General features: G+C 67.1%; 1 protein-coding gene across 2 annotated transcripts; it reads left to right on the top strand.

The window, feature by feature from the left end:
- The first annotated feature begins 1976 nt into the window (after positions 1-1976).
- JUP (junction plakoglobin) lies at positions 1977-17604 on the top strand. Of its 2 annotated transcripts, none has more exons than XM_068418510.1 (15): positions 1977-2047; positions 9810-10042; positions 10958-11208; positions 11518-11756; positions 12208-12409; positions 12847-12991; positions 13322-13425; positions 14155-14493; positions 14877-15032; positions 15147-15266; positions 15409-15559; positions 15644-15765; positions 16026-16065; positions 16412-16580; positions 16736-17604. In XM_068418510.1, the coding sequence occupies exons 2-14, from the start codon at positions 9817-9819 to the stop codon at positions 16555-16557; spliced, it is 2241 nt and encodes a 746-aa protein (XP_068274611.1). In that variant the 5' UTR covers positions 1977-2047; positions 9810-9816; the 3' UTR covers positions 16558-16580; positions 16736-17604. The 2 variants fall into 2 exon arrangements, with proteins under 2 accessions (XP_068274611.1, XP_068274610.1); XM_068418509.1 differs by having other exon boundaries at positions 10955-11208.
- The last annotated feature ends 281 nt before the right edge of the window (positions 17605-17885 follow it).

Raw genomic sequence — 17885 nt, 5'->3', positions numbered from 1 at the left:
GCTGCGAGGACTGAAACCGAGAGGCTGAATCACGGCGTTGGCCCCGGGGGAGGGCAGGGAAGGAAGGGGGCGGCGGGAGGCTGCCAGCACCCTGCCCTGGAGATCCCACTGCCCAGGGCTTTCCCAGCGCCGCCGCCCCTGCGCGGGGACAGGGGCCAGGGCTGAGCCCCCCGACCCGCGGGCAGGGCTCGGGGCTCGGGGCAGAGCTGGGGGGGCAGCGCTGGCACTGGGAGCAGCCGGCTGCACCCCTGCACAGGGCAGGGCTGTCCTGTCCCTCGGGTTTGTCACCCATGGGTCACAGCCACCCTCGAGGGGAGCGCGGCCCGGCGGGGTGCGGCCGGTGGCACTGGTGCCCCATCAGCGGGGAGCGCTCGGTCCAGCGTCGCGGCCCCGGCGGGCAAAGGCTTGTTTATCTTCCCAACAAGCTGGGCGAGGGTGGCACAGGGCCACGGGGCCACCGCCCTGCTCTGACACACACCCAGGCATGGCATCCCCGCGCCAGCCCCAAACTCACGTCGGGGGACGTGGCTCTTTGCTCCCCCAGGTCCCCGGGGTCCCTCCCCTGCTCCCACCCGCAGCTGCCGGCGCAGCGGTGCCGGCCGGGTCCCGGTAGCACCGAGCAGGGGCAGCGGCTCTGCGGGCAGCGGTGTGACCCTGGCGGTGGCCTGGGCTGTGAGCAGGGACATTGTCCCCCCGTGGCGTGCGGGGACAGCAGAGCCAGGCTGCGGGGGGGGAGTGCAGAGGTGGATGTGGGACCACGAGCAGGGACACGGTGGTGGGATGCGGGGGGGAGCCCGCAGGACCCCACGGGTTAACACCACAAAGGCAGCGCTGCGCGGCCGTGTCTCCCCGACCTTGACCAAGAAGGAACATAAATGAGCTTTTGCCCATCATCTCAGCCGCGCTGTGCCGTGCCGTGCCATGCTGTGGCACCGGGTGCTCATTGGTGACTCGGGCGCTGGGTGACGGAGGCTTCGCCTGGGGCCAGCGTGAGCCGGGACGCGGCGGCAGCAGCCGGTGGGACCAGTCTGGCCGGGGCTGGGGGTGACGCAGGCTGCCGGCAGCTGCCCGAGCCCTTCCCCAGTGACTCTTGCTGCCGCTGCTGGGCTCCTGCCTCAGTTTCCCCACCCAGGCTGTGTGGAGCCCCTTCCCGGGGCTGGGTGATGGCTGGACCCTGCCCACTGCTGCCAGCTCCGTGCCCGGCACCGATCGGTGCTGACACCGTAACCGATGCAGGAGGCCGCGGTGGCCCACACGGCACCCACGGCCGAGGCACGACGGCTCTAACGGCGGCCTGGCCAGGCCAGGGCAGGCGGCAGCGGGGAGGACAACGGGGCTGCGGGAGCGGCAGGACTTGGGGGGCAGCCCCGAGCCCCCCGCCCCGCTCCCCTCCAGCCCCTCCTGGCCGGGTGCTGGCCCCAGAGCGGGGCTGCAGCCCCCGGGCGGCCGGCGGTGCGCGGGGACAGGCGGGCACTGCCCGGGGGCGACACGGAGGGGCGAGGCCATGGGGGGCCCGAGCCCCCCCGCTGGGGTCCCGGCACCCCACGCCTGCCCTGGGGGGGGGGTCTTTGCACCCCACGCGCACACCCTGGCGTGGGAGGGCGCCCCGCACCCCCGGGGGCCCAGCACTCCGCGCACGTGCCCGGGGGTCCCCGCACCTCGGCGCTGCCCCCGCCCTGCCCCGGTATGTCCCGGCCCCGCCCCGGCCCCCGCCTCGCCCCGCCCACTGACGTCACCCAGGTGGTCCCCCCTGGCCGTTGCGCCCTTCCCCGCCCGCCGCCGCGCCCCGCTGTCCAATCGCCTGCCGGCAAAGGGCGGGGCGGCCGCGCCCCCGCCAATGGAGAGCGGATAAACACGTCCGGCGGGGGCGGTGCCCGTCCCGCCGCGGGGCTGACGGGCGTGCCGGCGGTCCAATAGCGATCCGGCGTGACGGGGGGCGGGGCGTGTGCCGGGGCGGGGCAGGGCGGGGCGGGGCGCGGGGCGCTGCTCGCCTTTTGTTCGGGCAGGAGCGGGGCGGGCGGCAGAGCCGGGCGGGAGCGGCGGGCAGGTGAGCGCGGCGGGCCGGAGCGGGGCCGGGGCGTGGGGGGGCCGGGGCGGCTGGAGCGGGGCCGGCTGGAGGGGGGCCGGAGCGGGGGGGGGGGCCGGAGCGGGGCCGGGGGTCCCGGGCTGGGCAGCGCCGGGGCCGGGTGGGCTCCGCCGTGCGGAGCTGGGGAGCGGCCGCGCTCGTGGTTGGAGCCGGGAGGAGCCCGGTGTCCGGGCTGGGCAGCACCGGGCGCCCCGGGTCGGTCCCGTTCCCCGCAGGCGGCAGAGCCGTGTTCCGCCCGTGAGCCCGGCTCGTCCCGGGCGGGGCCGGGCCGAGCGCCGCGGCTGTCGGCGGCCGAGCCCAGCCCGCGCCGAGCCGGTCGGGCGGGTCCCCGGGGCGAGCCCCCGCGGGCGGCCGGGCTGTCCCGGCCCCCGCTCCCCGCCCGGCGCTGCGGGTGCCAGTTTGCAATTTGCGGCCCCGGCCCGGTGCGAGGCGGCGGCTTCGTCCCCGGCCCCGCCCGGGGTCGCCACTCGGCGGGCGAGGCCCTGGCACGCTGCTCGCCCGGGTGGCCCTGGGGCTCTTGCGCAAACCGGGGCTGCCCGGTGTCGCGAGTCACACCCGGGGGCCCCTCGGCGGTGCCCGCGGGCAGCCCCTCGCCTCCAGCCCGGTTTGCACAGCGCTTGCCCGGGGGAGGTTTGAGCTGCTGCCGTGGCCGGGGGTCCAGGGGGCACGGGAAGGGCTTAGAGGGGCGCTGGGCACCGCTCGGGTGGGGGGTTCCCGGCCGAGCCCCCCGTGAGCCGCTGACAGGGGATGTCTGTGCGGGGGAACACGGGGGGAGCGAAACTCGGCTGTCGTCTTGTCAGGTGTTTGTAGAGAGAGCACTCTAATTGCGTTAGCTGAGTGATTAGCTTAATTAATCAGGTTTACAGCACAGATGAAAGGATAATGCTGAAATATTGCTGGGAGTTGCCCGGAGAAGGAAAACGTAGAGAGATGTTTGTGCCGCGAGAGGAGTGCGAGTGCTGGCTGGGAGGGCACAGCCGCCTGCCCCGGACGGTCCCGGGTGCCCCGCACCACTGCCGTGCCCACACGGGTGTGAAGGCAGCAGCGTCCCTGCACCCCCTTGGCCTTCCCGCGATGCTCGGGGGGTGCCTGGGCGAGCCCCGTGGCTGGGGCGATGGTTCTTGTCCACTTCCCTGTGCCGGAAGGACGGTGGGGGCCCGGGATGCCCCCGTGACCCAGCCGGGTCCGGCTCCTGTGCCTGGCACCTCCTGCTCCAGCCCACGTCGTGCTGGTTTTGGCGCTGGTGCCGCTTGCCAGCCCTGACACCCAGCAGTCTCGCGTCTGTCTGCCATCGGGCTGGTGAGGAGCCGGGGGCGAAGCGTCTCCCTGCCAGCTGCTGCGGGGACCGGGCTGGAGCGGTGCCGGGGCTGCCGTTGGCATTCGGGGCGGGCAGGGTGCCTGCGGGGTCTGCTCCTGGCCCCGCTCTCGGGGGGAGTGGGCGTCTGGCATCCGGTAATGGGGTGGGGAGGTTTTAAGGTCCCTTATTGTGTCCTTGTCGATGTTTTATCAGAGTCGGCTGGAAGGGTGTGGGGTACCCAACGGAACAGTCTTTGCACATCTGAAGCCTGTAATCGTACATCGCTTTGGAGGATTTCCATAAAGTGTCATGAAAAACCCATTTTACTGCTAATTTGGCTTAAACAAGTTGGCCGTCAGGACGGGAGCGCACAGAGCTCCTGGCATCGGTGGCTGAGGGATGTTTTCCCCTCCGGGGCTGGCTCCTGCGTGGGTGCTGGGGGACACGCGGGTGCCCGATGCTCGGGGGGCACTGGGCAAGGTGGGGTGGCCGTGGCAGGGCCCTCGCTCCCACACAATGGCACTTAGGGTCTATTGTCTGGGCAATGTGGTGCGTCCTCACTGGCGTCCCGGTGGGGCTGAGCCGGGCTGCTGGGGGGGTCTGGGCGTGCGAGTGGTTTGTGCACCGTGCTCGCAGCCTCGACCACCTCCGTGTGTGCGTCACTCATGCTTGGCTGCGCCCGGGGACCTTGGAGAATTTCCCCTCTGGTCCCAGCGCTGTGTTTCAGTGTAATACTCAGTGCTGTCCTAATCCCATTAACTCTCCCCTTTGTTTCCCCCACCTGAAATCCCTGATCAGCTCTAGCAGCTGGGGCAGGGAACTGGTGCAGCTGCACGGCGCTCAGCTGAGCCTGTTCCTGCGACGGTGGCTTCCCTCCGAGGCTGTGGTTTGGTGTGGGAGCACTTGCTGGGGTTTGGCTCTTTGTCGCACTTCCAGATCTGCGGGGTTTAAGACGACGGCGCTTCTGTGGGGCGCAGGTGGCAGAGCCTTGGGGAGCGGAGCTGCCCCGGGCCCCCGTCTTGCAGAGGCTCTTTGCAGAGAACTTGCAAGACTTTAATTGCAGCATCTGCACCGAGGCTTGTGCTAGTTTGAGGGTTTAAATTAGACTGGCTTCTAATTAACAGGAGGTAAAAGGAAATTTAATTTTTGTTAGAACAATGTGAGTCTACCTTGGACGTCAGCTTTCACCTGGATTTCAGCTGGTGTTTTCCCACCTAGACAGGCCCTGCGACAGGGTGTGTGGGGCACCCAGTGTCACCCAGTGCCGGGGCTTGGGTGTGGTGGATCTCGGTGCCGTGAGACCATGGGGTGTCCTGGGTCGGTGTGTGTGGGTGGAAGCCACTGGGCTGCAGCGGTGCATTGGGTGGATGCACTGAATCGCTGCAGTGTTCTTTGCTGTGGGAGGGATGGTTTTACCCCTTCCCCACGGACACGGTTGGGTGAAGCAGCAGAGGACAGCGGGGGGTGTGAGGCACAGGTACGCCCTGTCTGAAGAAGTCTTAAAGCTTGACCTAAGCAGCTAAAACCCACGTCTGTGCTGAAGCCAGGCTGGCTTTGGAGCCGCACGGGTGCCTTGATGGGCAGAGCTCCTCGCCCCCTCTGCTTCCCACCCCGGTGTGTGCCTGGCTGGTGGGGGGGACCTTTGGCCGCCGCCGGGAGCCCTGCTGTCATCGTCATCGCTGTGACTCGCGGTGACAAATCATTAACCTGCTCCGACAGGCCGGGTGCGGACGGGTGGGGGTGATAATTGCTCGTGAAGCATCTGAGCTTTGCAGATGCAACGCAAGCGATGGAGAAATCAAGCCGGGGCTCCGCAGCCCCGCGTCCCTCTCCGCTGCCTCGGCTCCTGCGGCAGCACCGGGGCTGGTGGCCGCGTTCCTGGGCGCCGTGACTGGAGCTGGGCACAGCCTGCGAACCTCAAAGCCTGCAATTATCACGTTCTTAAAGGACAACTTGTTCTTCGTGCTCTTTAAAACAAAATAATGACTATTCTGTTTTCTCGTCCAGATGGAGTTATTGTGATTAATTACATTGTGCCAGTTCTCCTTTCCATGGACAAGTGGCGAGTTCCCATCTTTCCTGGCAGCATTTCTAATGAAATCAGCAAAGTTTTATTGAGGAGGGGACGTCCCCACATGGGTCCCCCCGATCCCGCAGTCTCCGTGGATGGTGGTGTCTGTGCCAGGACGCGGGGAGGGGAGATGCTCTGCCAGAGACCCCACGTTGGGTCTGCTGCTGAGAGCCGGGTCTCGCCACACTAAGGGGGATGCGACACCCCCTGAACAGCAGGAGCAGGGTCTTTGCAGGGGGCTTTCGGCAGCTCAAACTGAACCTCATGGGGAGCAGCTGGAAAATAAATAGGGTTTTGGAGCCTCCTCCAGTGAGGGAGCCCCGGGCTGAAGAGCAGCTCTTGCACCCCTCGCTGCCCTCCCCGAGTGACCCGAAGCTGTTGGAGCTGGTGGGGTGGGTGGGAGCCGCTCCAGATGTGCGGGTGCCGATGAACACGGGCCGTGGGGTCCTTTGTGAGCAGGGCCAGGGCGGCCTCATACCGTTACAGCCCGATTTCTAACGAGAGCCTGGTTGCCCGTCTCCTCCTCATTAAACTTCAAGCTGCTCTTGTTCCCCTTTGAGTTCTTCCACTTATCTTCACTGTGAAGCCCCATTGAAAGGGCTTCTGGTAGCCGGGATCTGACTGACGCTTCTCATTGATGCTGGCGAGGTCCTGAAAAGCTCCTTTCTCTGCCCTCTCCTGCTGCGTGTTCCCGTGAGGATCCTCTTCAAAGCCACTGACGCCTTTGTACAGCGATGGGTCTGTTGGGGCGTCTGCGGGAGCTTCGTTAGCGGCTGCCCCAGCTTCGTTAGCCGGCGGTGCAATGGTGGCCCTTCTGGGCAGGGGGTGGCAGGTGACCAGGGACCTCGGGGTGCAGCTCTCTGGGGTGCCCCTGCCCCTCGGGGGGCTCGGGCGTGCGGCCGCTCTCCCCCAGCCTCGCTGGCTTCTCCGGGTGGGTGGGGGGCACCGGAGGTCGCTTGTAGCGTAAGTGCTTCTAAAATAGAGTCTCTTCCCGCATGGCATTTGCTGAATTGCCTTAACTGCCTCTTTCCTTTCCTTAAAAGCCTCAGTGACTGTAATTACAGTCGCCCGCACGCTTCCTGCAGCCCAGCTCAGCCCCAGCACGGCTCCTGCGTGGGGGCACCTCCAGCGCCGCTCTGCTCCCGGTGGGGCGGGGATGGGGGGCTGCGGGGGGCTGCGGGAGCCCCTCGGCTGCATCCCGTGCTGCTCTGCGCAGGGTGAGGGCAGGCACCCACCGGGTCCTGGTGCGGGCTCCTGTGCAGCCCCTGCCTGGGCATTGGGGTGTGGGGTGCTCTGTGCCCCTGCTGGCTCGTGTGGGGTGACCCCCCTGTGGGGGTCATGGCCGCCCACCCCAGGGACCCCCGCGCCCCGAGAAGTCCCGGGGGCAATGGGTGTTTTGGTGAGGTGGCATCTGTGGCTGCCCTGCCGCTGTTTGGGGCAGCTCAGTGTGTCCTGCGTGAGGCCCAAGGCTTCTCCCAGCAGCTGGAGGGAAGGGCTGGGCAGGCCCGGGGCTGCGTGTTTGCCGGAGACTTCCTCTGCAGACGGTGTCTCGGGGGGGACGGTGCTGCCTGGACGCCGATCAAAGGGCTCCGGGGGCGGATGAGCCGCTGGCCGGTGCCTTACGGTCGCGGGAGCTTCCTCTGCCTTCCCCGGCGTCCCGGTCTGCGGGAAGTGGAGGGACAGGGATGAACCTCCCGGCTCTCCCCTGCGCGGGGGAGGCTGAAGCCCACTGCCCGCCCCACTGCTGAGGCCTCCCGCATCGCTCGGCCCCTTCCCCACCGTGGGGCTGGGGGTGGGCTGGAGGGCGTCCCCCAAACCTGCTGTCCCTTCTCTGGGGTCCCCCCCAGCTGCCTCGCTGTCTCCTGGGGGGTTCTCGCTGTTCCCGGGAGTGAGTCCTGTTTCCCCGGGGTCCTGGCTCTGTGTCGGCTCAGCCAGGGCTCGGTCGGGGGGCATCTGAGGACAGAGCCCAGCCTCGCTGAGCGATGAGGAGAGGACACTTGACACAAGGTTCAGAAAATGTCACTGCTCACCGCTGGAGCATCTGACATTTGTTCCGCTGGCCCTGTCACCTCGGGTGCCACTGGCCGCCCACGCTGGTGAGCAAACCCCCCTGGGGGCTGCTGGTGCTGTGATGCTCCGGGAGAAGGATGGGTGCTGCCTTTAACGAGGTGCCTGAGGTCCCTTCCCGGGGGCTCCGGGGGAGGGAGGGTCCCCAGAGCCGTGTCACACCCATCCCGGTGGCCCTTCTCCCCCCGCTGCAGGGTGCCGTGCTCAGGTGGGTCTAACACGGTGCTCATTAGCCTGGACCCACGCTCCTGCTCAGAGCTTGTCTGGGGCCGGTCGCCCGAGCTCATGGCTGGGCTCCGAGGAGCTTTGCTGGCTTTTGATGTCCCAGGGGTGCTGGAGGGGGTGGCTGGGGGGGCTCATGCATAATGCAGAGCTCTGGAGGAAGCCGGTGTCTGAGCCCAGCTCATGGAGGTTTGAAGAATTAAGTGCCTGTTGAACACGTGTAAATTGTAGAGCAGCCGTTCTGGCTGGGGGGGCGGGCAGCACCAGCCCCTCCCTGGGGTCCCTGCCCGCGCTGGGCTGGGTGCTCGGGGTCCTTACGCCCCTGGGTGGTGCAGGGTGCTCTGCTGCCCTCGGCTCCGCTCTCCCCTCGCCCACCCTGTCCCAGCAGCTTCCTGGGCTTGGCCTGGGTGGGCTGGGGTCCCTCTGCCCCCAGCCGGCTCCTGACCGGGATGTGGGAATGCTCTGCCCCCACTGCCCTCCATTAGCGGGTCCTTCTCCTGCCCTACCAACACGCATTATGCACAAGCCATTAGAGCCGGAGCCGTGCTCGGTCTGCGGATCGCTGCTGACGGCTCAAAAAACATGGGATCGACAGGAGCAGCGTCCCGGGGCGGCTCCGGGAAGGTGGCTGGGGGGGATGGACATGGTGGGGTGCAGGATGCATCCAGCTGGTGGGACGGGAGCGTGGCCGGGCTCCTGCCTCCCGCCCGGGTCGGGATTTCTCCCTGCGAGCACCGAGGGCTCGGCCACTCCTTGGGAGCAGCCGGCAGCGCTGGGGCGAGCCGTGCCGAGCCCATGCGTGCCATGCCGTGCCCTGCCAGGCCGCCCCGCGTGAGCCGCGTCCTCGGCCACCACCCGACGCCCTGAGTCAGCCACCGGTGTGGCAGGGGCCGGGGCTGGCGGGGGGCTCATCCCCTCGCTCCCCGAGGAGGGTGCTGGGGCCTGGGGCTACTGCACCAGCCCGGCTCGTCCCTGCGAGCCCCGAGCTGTGCCAGGGGCTGGAGCAGAGCCAGGGGCGCACGTCGCCCCGGTCCAGCCTGCCGCGTGAATCAGTGCCGGCGGAGGTGGTGATTAGGGCTGTGTTGGCAGCGCGGTGGCTGCTGCGCCCAGCTACGCCGAGCGGCAGCTGCGCCCTTCACCTCTTATCGCCTCTGAAACTCTGACTCATCCCCACGCCGGCACGGCCGGAGGAAGGGGCAGAAATCCCGGCGGGTGGGTGGGCAGCGGTGGGGCTGGCTGGGCGCTGCCTCTGTCCCTGCCTCCCTCCCTCCATCCCTCCCCTCCTGGACGTGGGGCTGGGGACTCAGCCCTGCAGCATCCGCCGCCCCGGTGAGCCCCGGGGTTGATCCGTGAGCCATCCTCCCTCCCTCTGCATCCCCAAATTAAAGACAAGGGAAACCCAGCCCTGCTGGAGGCACCCTCGGGTGGTTTGCCCTGAGTGTTGTGTGCGCTGGGCTGCCCTGTCCCGGCACCGTGCAGCCGTGGTGCTCGGCATGGCGCGGGGGGCACCCAGCCCTGGACCATGCCGTGGGTGCCTGCGGTGCTGAGCACCCACCGGACAGCCGAGCCAGTGGCTTTGCCTGGTTATTTTTAGGTGCTTTAGGAGTGTCCCACAGGGCTTCTAAAAAGGTTCGTTTTATTCTTAGAGCTCCAGCCTTGCGGCTGCCCCCAGCTCTGTGGAAACTGGGCTTTAAAAAGCCCGTGGGCAGCCGGGGGGGCCTGGCTGCGGTGTCCCCCCGCGCCGGGCAGAGCCTGCTCACACCTCGGTCGCCGCGGCGGTGAGACACGGCGTTGCGTGGCAGGCGCTGGCCCACGGCTCAGCCAGCCGGGCGCAGCCGCACGGTTCGTGTCTGAACACGAGCAGCAAAGTGCTGAGCTGTGGGTTCGTCATCCCGGTGCCGCCTTTCATCTCGCGTGGGGGAGGAGGGCAGATAGCGATCTGCTCCGGCTGCTCGTGGGCTGCGCGGGGCCGGCTGCCGTGCGTTCGGGGCAGGATTGGGGCAGGAGGGTGCTGTGGTGGCCTGGGCTCTGCTGCAGGCGTAACTTCTCCCCATCCTGCCCCGCAGAGCAGCCATGGAGGTGATGAACATGATGGAGCAGCCGATCAAGGTGACGGAGTGGCAGCAGACCTACACCTACGACTCGGGCATCCACTCCGGCGTCAACACGCAGGTGCCCTCTGTCAGCAGCAAGTGCCTCGGGGACGAGGACGAGGTCTACGGGAAGCAGTACACCATCAAGAAGACGACCACCACGAGCTACTGCCAAGGAGGGGGCCAGGGCCAGAGCCAAGCCCAAGGTAGGGGCTGCGGGGTTGGGCACGTCCGTGAGCATGGCTGCTCGGCTCCTGCCTTCCTCCTCCTCCTCCCCCGTGAGCCGAGCTCCTTCTGGGCGCTCCTCCCCATCGGCTTCCACACCCCGGGAGCTGTTGCTGCCTAAAATATGCTCCCTCCTGTCCTCCTTCCTGGCGCCGAGAGGCTCTGGCGTAGGGGCGGCGCGCAGCCAGCCCGCACTAGTGCCGAGCCGCGCTCACATCCGAGCGGGCTGGCTCGAGGCAGGAACAGCTGAGCCCGGCCCCCGGCTCTGCTGCCCGTCTGCCTGCTCGGGAAGCTCGTCTCGGCGCGGCTGGCAGAGCTGCCAGCGTGTCAGACGGAGATGCAGCCCCCAAAGCCGAGGGAGATGCTTCCCCCAGCTTTATGCTGTAAAAGAGGGCGGGTTTGTTCCACTTGCCTCTGTGGTTCCCCGTCATCGTTGGGCGCTGGAGGGTTTAACCACCAGCCTCCCCCGGGGAGGCAGAGCCCCGTGGAGGGGGATGAGCCCTCCCACACGGTCCCTGTGCCACGGTGGGGACCGTGGGCGGCTGCTGCAGCATCTCTGCCCCTCGGGTCGCGCTTGTCCCGGCATTCTCGATGGGAAAGGCCTCCGTGTCCTCTGAGTCCCCAGCGCCAGCTGGTCCCAAGTTGCAAATATCCTTAATTTTTTAATTAGTGGGCCGTGTGTGACAACTGCCTAATCATGCTGCTTAATTGAGCGTTGTCTTATCTCTGCTCACGCTTTGAAGCACCGGCTCCTTGCAGAGCGTGCTGGGACTGCTGACGTTGCCGGTGTCGTAGCGCTGGGCTCTTGCTCAGCTCGTTGGAATGGGAAGGCAGGGCTGGGAGCTCTCCTCGGGGAGAGCCCGAGTCCCACACCGCCTGCCCATCCCCTGCAGCAGACATGGAGGCTCAGCTGGCCATGACCCGTGCCCAGCGCGTGCGGGCCGCCATGTACCCCGAGACGGTGGAGGACCGCTCGCTGCTCATCACCACGCAGCTCGAGGGGCAGCAGACCAACGTGCAGCGCCTGGCAGAGCCCTCGCAGATGCTGAAATCGGCCATCGTGCACCTCATCAACTACCAGGACGACGCCGAGCTGGCCACCCGCGCCATCCCGGAGCTCACCAAGCTGCTCAACGACGAGGACCCGGTAAGGGAGCGGGGTTTGCCTGCGCCTGTCTCTGGGCTTCCAGCTGCTGGGCTTGCGGGGTGCGTTTCCCCTGCTGGGCTCCCATCCCTGCTGGGCTCCCATCCCTGCAGGGCTCCGCGACCGCCCTCCAGCTCCTGCCTCTGGGCAGAGCTCTGCGGCCGCCTCTGCCCCGCAGCAGGACTGAGCCCACCTCTGCCGCCCGCGTCTCCTCGCAGCCCCAGGCCGGCTCCTGGCAGTGGGATCCCTCCTGTCCCTGTGGTGGTGGCAGCAGTGGGACCCCCTCCCACCCGCCGGCTCCTCTCCCCCCAGGTGGTTGTCAGCAAAGCGGCCATGATTGTGAACCAGCTCTCCAAGAAGGAGGCGTCGCGCCGTGCTCTGATGCAGTCACCCCAGATCGTGGCCGCCGTGGTCCGCACCATGCAGAGCACCAGCGACCTGGACACGGCCCGCTGCACCACCAGCATCCTGCACAACCTCTCGCACCACCGCGAGGGCCTCCTCTCCATCTTCAAGTCTGGCGGCATCCCGGCCCTCGTGAGGATGCTGAGGTACGGGGGTGCTGGTGGGGGGTCCTGGGAGGGCGGCCGAGCCGAGAGGTGCCCCCCGGCTGGGGGCAGAGGAGGGGAGGGCTCGTGCAGCTCCTGGACATGGGTCCTCCTGCTCGTGCCAAAACAAGGGAGTGGGACAGCGTTTTAGCCTACGAAAGCCCCGGGGCTTGCTGAGTTTGGAGCCTGTGCGGGGGCAGGAGGAGAGGAGCGGCCCCCCACCCTGCCTTGTCCATGGGTACCGCACTCAGCCTCTGCCCTGCCCCGAGGAGGAGGGGTCCCTTCCCAGAGGGCAGCCCCGGGGCTGAGCGGCATGGCAGCCTCGCAGCGGGTCCTGCTGCAGGGCGCTGGGCTGGAGTCGGGGCTCGGGGCAGCCTGGGGGGCTCTGCTGGCAGCCTGGCGAGCCCGGAGGCAGCTGCCCGCGCTGACGTGGCTCCGTGCTGCCTGCCTGCAGCTCGCCGGTCGAGTCGGTGCTCTTCTACGCCATCACCACCCTGCACAACCTGCTGCTCTCCCAGGAAGGGGCCAAGATGGCTGTGCGCCTGGCCGACGGCCTGCAGAAGATGGTTCCCCTGCTGAACAAGAACAACCCCAAGTTCCTGGCCATCACCACCGACTGCCTTCAGCTCCTCGCCTACGGGAACCAGGAGAGCAAGGTGGGCGCGGGGTCCTGCTGGGGGCTGCAGGGTGGGAGCCCCCCCGTCTCGGCCGTGTGCCCCCGGCAGCGGGGCAGTTGTGCTGTCTGCAGTTGTCCCAGTCTGGCCGGTAGATCGGCTCGGCCGGGATTCTCCCCCACTGCTCGGGGCCGTGCCTCTGTCTTTGTTCTCTGGTTGCTCCTCTCCTCCCACGCACGAGTCGTCCCGGCCTCGCGCAGCAGTTTGGTCCCTGGACCCGCTCCCACACCGGCTGGGCTGGGGGCTGCCAGGGACCCCGGTGCAGGGCTGGGGTGGCCCCGGGTGGGGACCCGAAGCCCTCCTGCATGGCCGGGGGTTGGACCTGCTGCCTGACCCGTGTCCTGGCACGGGCTGGGGAAACCAGAGCGGTGGCCTCAGCAGCCCCGAGCTGCCCCGACCCCGGCCCTTGTGTCTTGCAGCTGATTATTCTGGCCAACGGCGGACCCCAGGCCCTGGTGCAGATCATGCGCAGCTACAACTACGAGAAGCTGCTCTGGACCACGAGCCGGGTGCTCAAGGTGCTGTCGGTGTGTCCCAGCAACAAGCCCGCCATCGTCGAGGCTGGTACGAGGGGCTGGGGGTGGTGGGGCTGGCGTCGGGACGGTGTGGCCGCGGGTGCTGTCTCGCAGCTGGTGTGCGAGGCGGGCGGGCGCCTCGCGCAGCCGGGTGGGACCATCTGCGCGTGGCCTGGTTTCTCGCTCTGCCAGGCTGCCGAGGTGCGTGGGCAGGACCTGGCACAGCCGGCTGGCTGGGAGCTGTCTTCCCACGCCACATTTAGCCTCTGTGAAACCGCGGGGCTGCGTCGGGTGTTGGAGGCGTCGGTCAGGCCGTGCCCAGCCCGCGCAGCCCTGCTGTGCGTGGTTACCAATGGGCTGGTGTCTCCTTCCCTGGCAGGCGGCATGCAGGCGCTGGGCAAGCACCTGACCAGCTCCAGCCCCAGGCTGGTCCAGAACTGCCTCTGGACCCTGCGAAACCTCTCGGACGTGGCTACCAAGCAGGTGAGTCTGCGGGACCCCGAGCCGTGCTCCAGCGCAGCGCGTCGGGGGCTCCTCGGTACCGGCTGCCCCTCGCCCTCTGCTTGCGCCGGACCGAATCCGAGGGGACGGCCTTGGGCTGTTGCCGAGGCCACCGGCAGTTGGTCACGCACTCATCACCGGGGCTGCTGCTTGCTCTGACTCGGGACCCCCGGCAGCCCACCCTGGCACTGCCGCCTGCCCGGCTCCCCCCAGCTCGGAGCCACTGTGCCCGTGGGGCTGAGTGGGGGCCGGTGCGAGGGTGACCCCGAGCTCTGCCCCGGTGTTCCTCTCCCCATCCCGTTGCCGCCTCCTGATGCGTTCCCCATCTGCCGGGGCCGCCTCTCCGTGAGATCAGCGCCTGATGCAGCGTGGAAACTATTTGTGCTGGCTGTAACCACTCCTGGCTCTGCGGGGCGAGGGGGGGACGCGGCCGTGGCGCCTTTAACTCCTTCCTGCCCCGCTGCCGGCACAGCTGGGACCGGGGTGACCCCGGGATGGCTCGGGGAGCGCTGGCGGGTGCATTGTTTGCACTTCCCAGTGGGGAAAAGCTGCTGGAGCCATTAAACTCTAAGTGAAGCCGCACATGTCGGGAGCGGGAGGGGGCCAGGGCTGGGGGCTGGATCCTCTCTGCGGTGGCAGGAGCCATCCTCGTGGGAGAGACACCGGGCAGGGGCGTGGGGCTGTTCTGACCTCCTGTCCCCGCTCCCGCAGGAGGGCCTGGATGGCGTCCTCAAGATCCTGGTGAACCAGCTGAGCTCCGACGATGTGAACGTGCTGACCTGTGCCACCGGCACCCTCTCCAACCTGACCTGCAACAACAGCAAGAACAAGACCCTGGTGACGCAGTCGAACGGGGTGGAGGCCCTCATCCACACCATCCTGCGGGCGGGCGACAAGGAGGACATCACCGAGCCGGCCGTCTGCGCCCTGCGGCACCTCACCAGCCGGCACCCTGAGGCCGAGATGGCGCAGAACTCGGTGCGGCTCAACTACGGCATCCCCGCTATCGTCAAGCTCCTCAACCAGCCCAACCAGTGGCCACTGGTCAAGGTAAGGGGCTGGGGAGATGTTGGGGGCCGGAGGGAGCTGGCGGCTGGGCTCGAGCGAGCTCCTGGCTGCTGCGGCCCGTGGTGGGACGCGCTGCTGGGGGTCTGCAGACGGTGCATGGTGGGCTGCTGCCGCGGCAGCCCTGGTCATGCTGGGCCCTGTCCTTGGTGGCAGCTAATGGAGGAAATGGCTCGTGGTGGCTGCTTGGTGGAATCAATGCTCACCCCGGCCTCCCCCGCGGGGAGGGGACAGATCTGGTGCGGGAGGAAGCTGGAGTCAGGCCGTGCCGCGGAGGGGACAGGGCAGGAGGAGTGGGCCTGGCCAGCTACTCCCACTGCTCTGATCCGTGGTTGAGGCAAATCTCCTTTTCCCCTTCTCTCTCCCAGGCCACCATAGGCCTGATCCGCAACCTGGCCCTGTGCCCGGCCAACCATGCCCCGCTCCAGGAGGCCGCCGTCATCCCCCGCCTGGTCCAGCTCCTGGTCAAGGCTCACCAGGACGCCCAGCGGCACGTGGCGGCCGGCACGCAGCAGCCCTACACGGTGAGTCCCCACGGCAGGGTCTGTGGGGAGCCCCTCTGCCCCACTCCTGGCACCCCAGAAGTCCCTGGGGGTGGCCTGTGGCCGTGCCCCAGCTGAGCGCTTGTCCTGTGGCAGGACGGAGTGAAGATGGAGGAGATCGTGGAGGGGTGCACGGGGGCTCTGCACATCCTGGCCCGGGACCCCATGAACCGCATGGAGATCTTCCGCCTCAACACCATCCCCCTCTTCGTGCAGGTCAGGGGACGCGGGGGCTGCGCTCTGCCACCTCCCCGCTGGCTGGCACGGCGGCTGGTGGCACCCGCGTGTGTCGGGCCACGTCAGGAGCACGACAGCTCCTCACTGGCTGCTTCACGTCGCCGCTGGTCTCTCCCAACAGCTCCTCTACTCGCCCGTGGAGAACATCCAGCGCGTGGCGGCCGGCGTGCTGTGCGAGCTGGCGCAGGACAAGGAGGCAGCAGACGCCATCGATGCTGAGGGGGCCTCGGCCCCGCTCATGGAGCTGCTGCACTCCAGGAACGAGGGGACGGGTGAGTGCCGCCGCGCCGGGCCCCGCGCTGATTGCTCCCCGGGCTGGGGCAGTGGGAGCTGAGGCTGCCGCCCTCCCCCTGCAGCCACCTACGCGGCCGCCGTGCTGTTCCGCATCTCGGAGGACAAGAACCCCGACTACAGGAAGCGCGTCTCCGTGGAGCTCACCAACTCCCTCTTCAAGCACGACCCGGCGGCCTGGGAGGCGGTGAGCATCCTGCAGGGCCTGAGACGAGCCCTTGTCCTCTTGGGATGGCACCGTCCTGCTGCCAAAAGCTGCTGCCACCCCTGGACGGAGCTCGGACGGGAGTGACCGGCAAACCAGGGCAGGCGGGGGGTGGTGGGCTGTGGCCTCGGCTCTCCATCAGCCCTGAGCTGTGGTACCTGCTATCCGGGTCGGGGCTGGGCACCACGTAGCCCCTGAGCATCCGTGAGTCCCCTCTTCAGTTTTGTCACCTTCTTTCGTAGGCTCAGAGCATGATCCCCATCAACGAGCCCTACTCAGATGGTGAGTATGGCGCCAGCTCTTCCTGTGGGGTCCCCCCGTGGGCTGTGCTGTGGGGGGCAGATGCCTCGTCTCACCAAACCAGGCTGGTTGTAGACCCTTCGTTGGGTGGCTGGCAGGGAAGTGCCTGCCCGGGCGGCCTGGGGATGCTCAGTGGGATGCTCAGCTCCTGGAGGAGTGCATTCAGCCGCTCCCCTTGTGCCTGGGCTGGCCCGGAGCAGTGGCGGGTGGCCCTTGTGTCCTTTGCAGTGCCACACACTGCCCTGGGTGGGGTGGCCAGGAGGGTGGCCGAGGTCTGGGGGAGTCTCTTGCTGGCGGGAGCTGAGGTTGCCACATCCCTTCCGTGCAGAGCTGGACCCTGGCTACCGCCCCATGTACTCTGGTGACATCCCCCTGGACCCCATCGACATGCACATGGACATGGACGGGGACTACCCCATGGACGCCTACAGCGACGGCGTCCGCGCGCCCTTCGCCGACCACATGCTCGCCTAACGCGCCCCGCGGCCCCGCACCAGGTAGTCGCTGGCGTGTGCCCGGGGCGGGGGGAGGCAGGGCTGGCGCTGGCCCTGGGGTGCCGCGGGGTGCCCGGCATCCCCATCGCCCCGCGGGCTCGGGGCCGGGGGCTCCTCCAGCCCCTTGCTGGGGTGACGGGAGCCCTCCTGTCCCGCAGGTGTTCTCTCCGTACGGACGAGGGTGGCCCCAGAGCTGAGCATTCGCGAGAAGGACTTGGGAGACAGAAGTGCCTGAGAAGACAAAACTTTTCCATTCCCACGAGAGGTTTTATTTTTCGATTATTTTTTTTTTCTCTTCGCTGTGGGCCTGTGGAGAAGGTCCTTCCTCCTGGGACTGCTTCGAGCACCCACTGCCGCATCCAGCATCCAAGATACTGTTTCTGAAGCTTTAAAACACACAAACCCCGCACCGTTAGCGACCTTGCGTTGGCAAAATAGTCTTTTCTATGAATATATATTTCTTTTTTATTTTTAATATGGTGCCAGCGGCTTTTGCCGTCTTTAAGTTCGTTCTTTCTGACTTCCCCACTCTTTGTTCTGCGTGTTAGTGTTCTGGGAGAGGAATCTAACACGGGAAAACCCTTTGCTTTCTGCAAACTCTTAACTCTTTCAGGCCAATCAGAGTTTGCTGGAACCAAAGGGGGCCGTGTCCCAGGCCCTTCGTTTTAGCCATCGGGGTGTCTGCGGCGTACCTCCGAGCAGCCGTTGGGGAGCTGACCTCGTGTCCCTGCCTGTCCTCCAGTACCCGTAGAGGAGTGACTCCAGCGTTAGGAACCGCGTCCTTGTACTCATCTCTGTTGCACATTTTAACCCCTTTCCCTTCCTTTTGGTGAGTGGTGTGTTTCCGCCCCCTCCTCCCTTCTCTAACACATTTTGTAAAGAGGCTCTAGATGTGATGGTGGTTTAACGCTTCCACCGCAAAGGGATGGACACTTACTGGAGTGTGGTTCAGGAATGGAAGATTTTATTATTTCTGTAAGTTGTTTTTGTATAGACCAAAGCAAAGAATAAAATAACCCCCCCAGCCCCCTGCTGCCCTGAGCCTGTTCTTCTGTGGGCTGGGGAAGGTCCGTGAGGCCCCGTGGGGCAGCGGGGTGAAGGTGGCCATCACCCTCCTCGGGCCTGGTGTCAGCAGTTCCCTCCCGTGGGCTCCGTGGCCCGCGGGTGATGGAGCAAAGCGTGGATGGAGCAGTGAGAGGCCACGTTAAAAAGGTGATTTACTGAGTCAAACCTCGTCCCCTCCTGCTGCAGCCCGGCTTCAGGGTGGGAACAGATGGCAGGAGGAGATGTTCTCAGCCCAAACGCTGC

This window comes from Nyctibius grandis, chromosome 26 (assembly GCF_013368605.1).
Source record: "Nyctibius grandis isolate bNycGra1 chromosome 26, bNycGra1.pri, whole genome shotgun sequence".
Taxonomy (NCBI): Eukaryota; Metazoa; Chordata; class Aves; order Nyctibiiformes; family Nyctibiidae; genus Nyctibius; species Nyctibius grandis.
This window is presented reverse-complemented; position numbering and strand designations above follow the sequence as displayed.

What these genes read in the sequence shown, in the direction of transcription:
- JUP (XM_068418509.1), top strand. Translation starts at nt 9,817, where the DNA reads ATGGAGGTGATGAACATGATGGAGCAGCCGATCAAGGTGACGGAGTGG. An exon ending in CCATCCCCCTCTTCGTGCAG is followed by an intron (nt 15,267 to 15,408) that starts GTCAGGGGACGC and finishes CTCTCCCAACAG; the next exon opens with CTCCTCTACTCGCCCGTGGA. An exon ending in CTCCAGGAACGAGGGGACGG is followed by an intron (nt 15,560 to 15,643) that starts GTGAGTGCCGCC and finishes CTCCCCCTGCAG; the next exon opens with CCACCTACGCGGCCGCCGTG.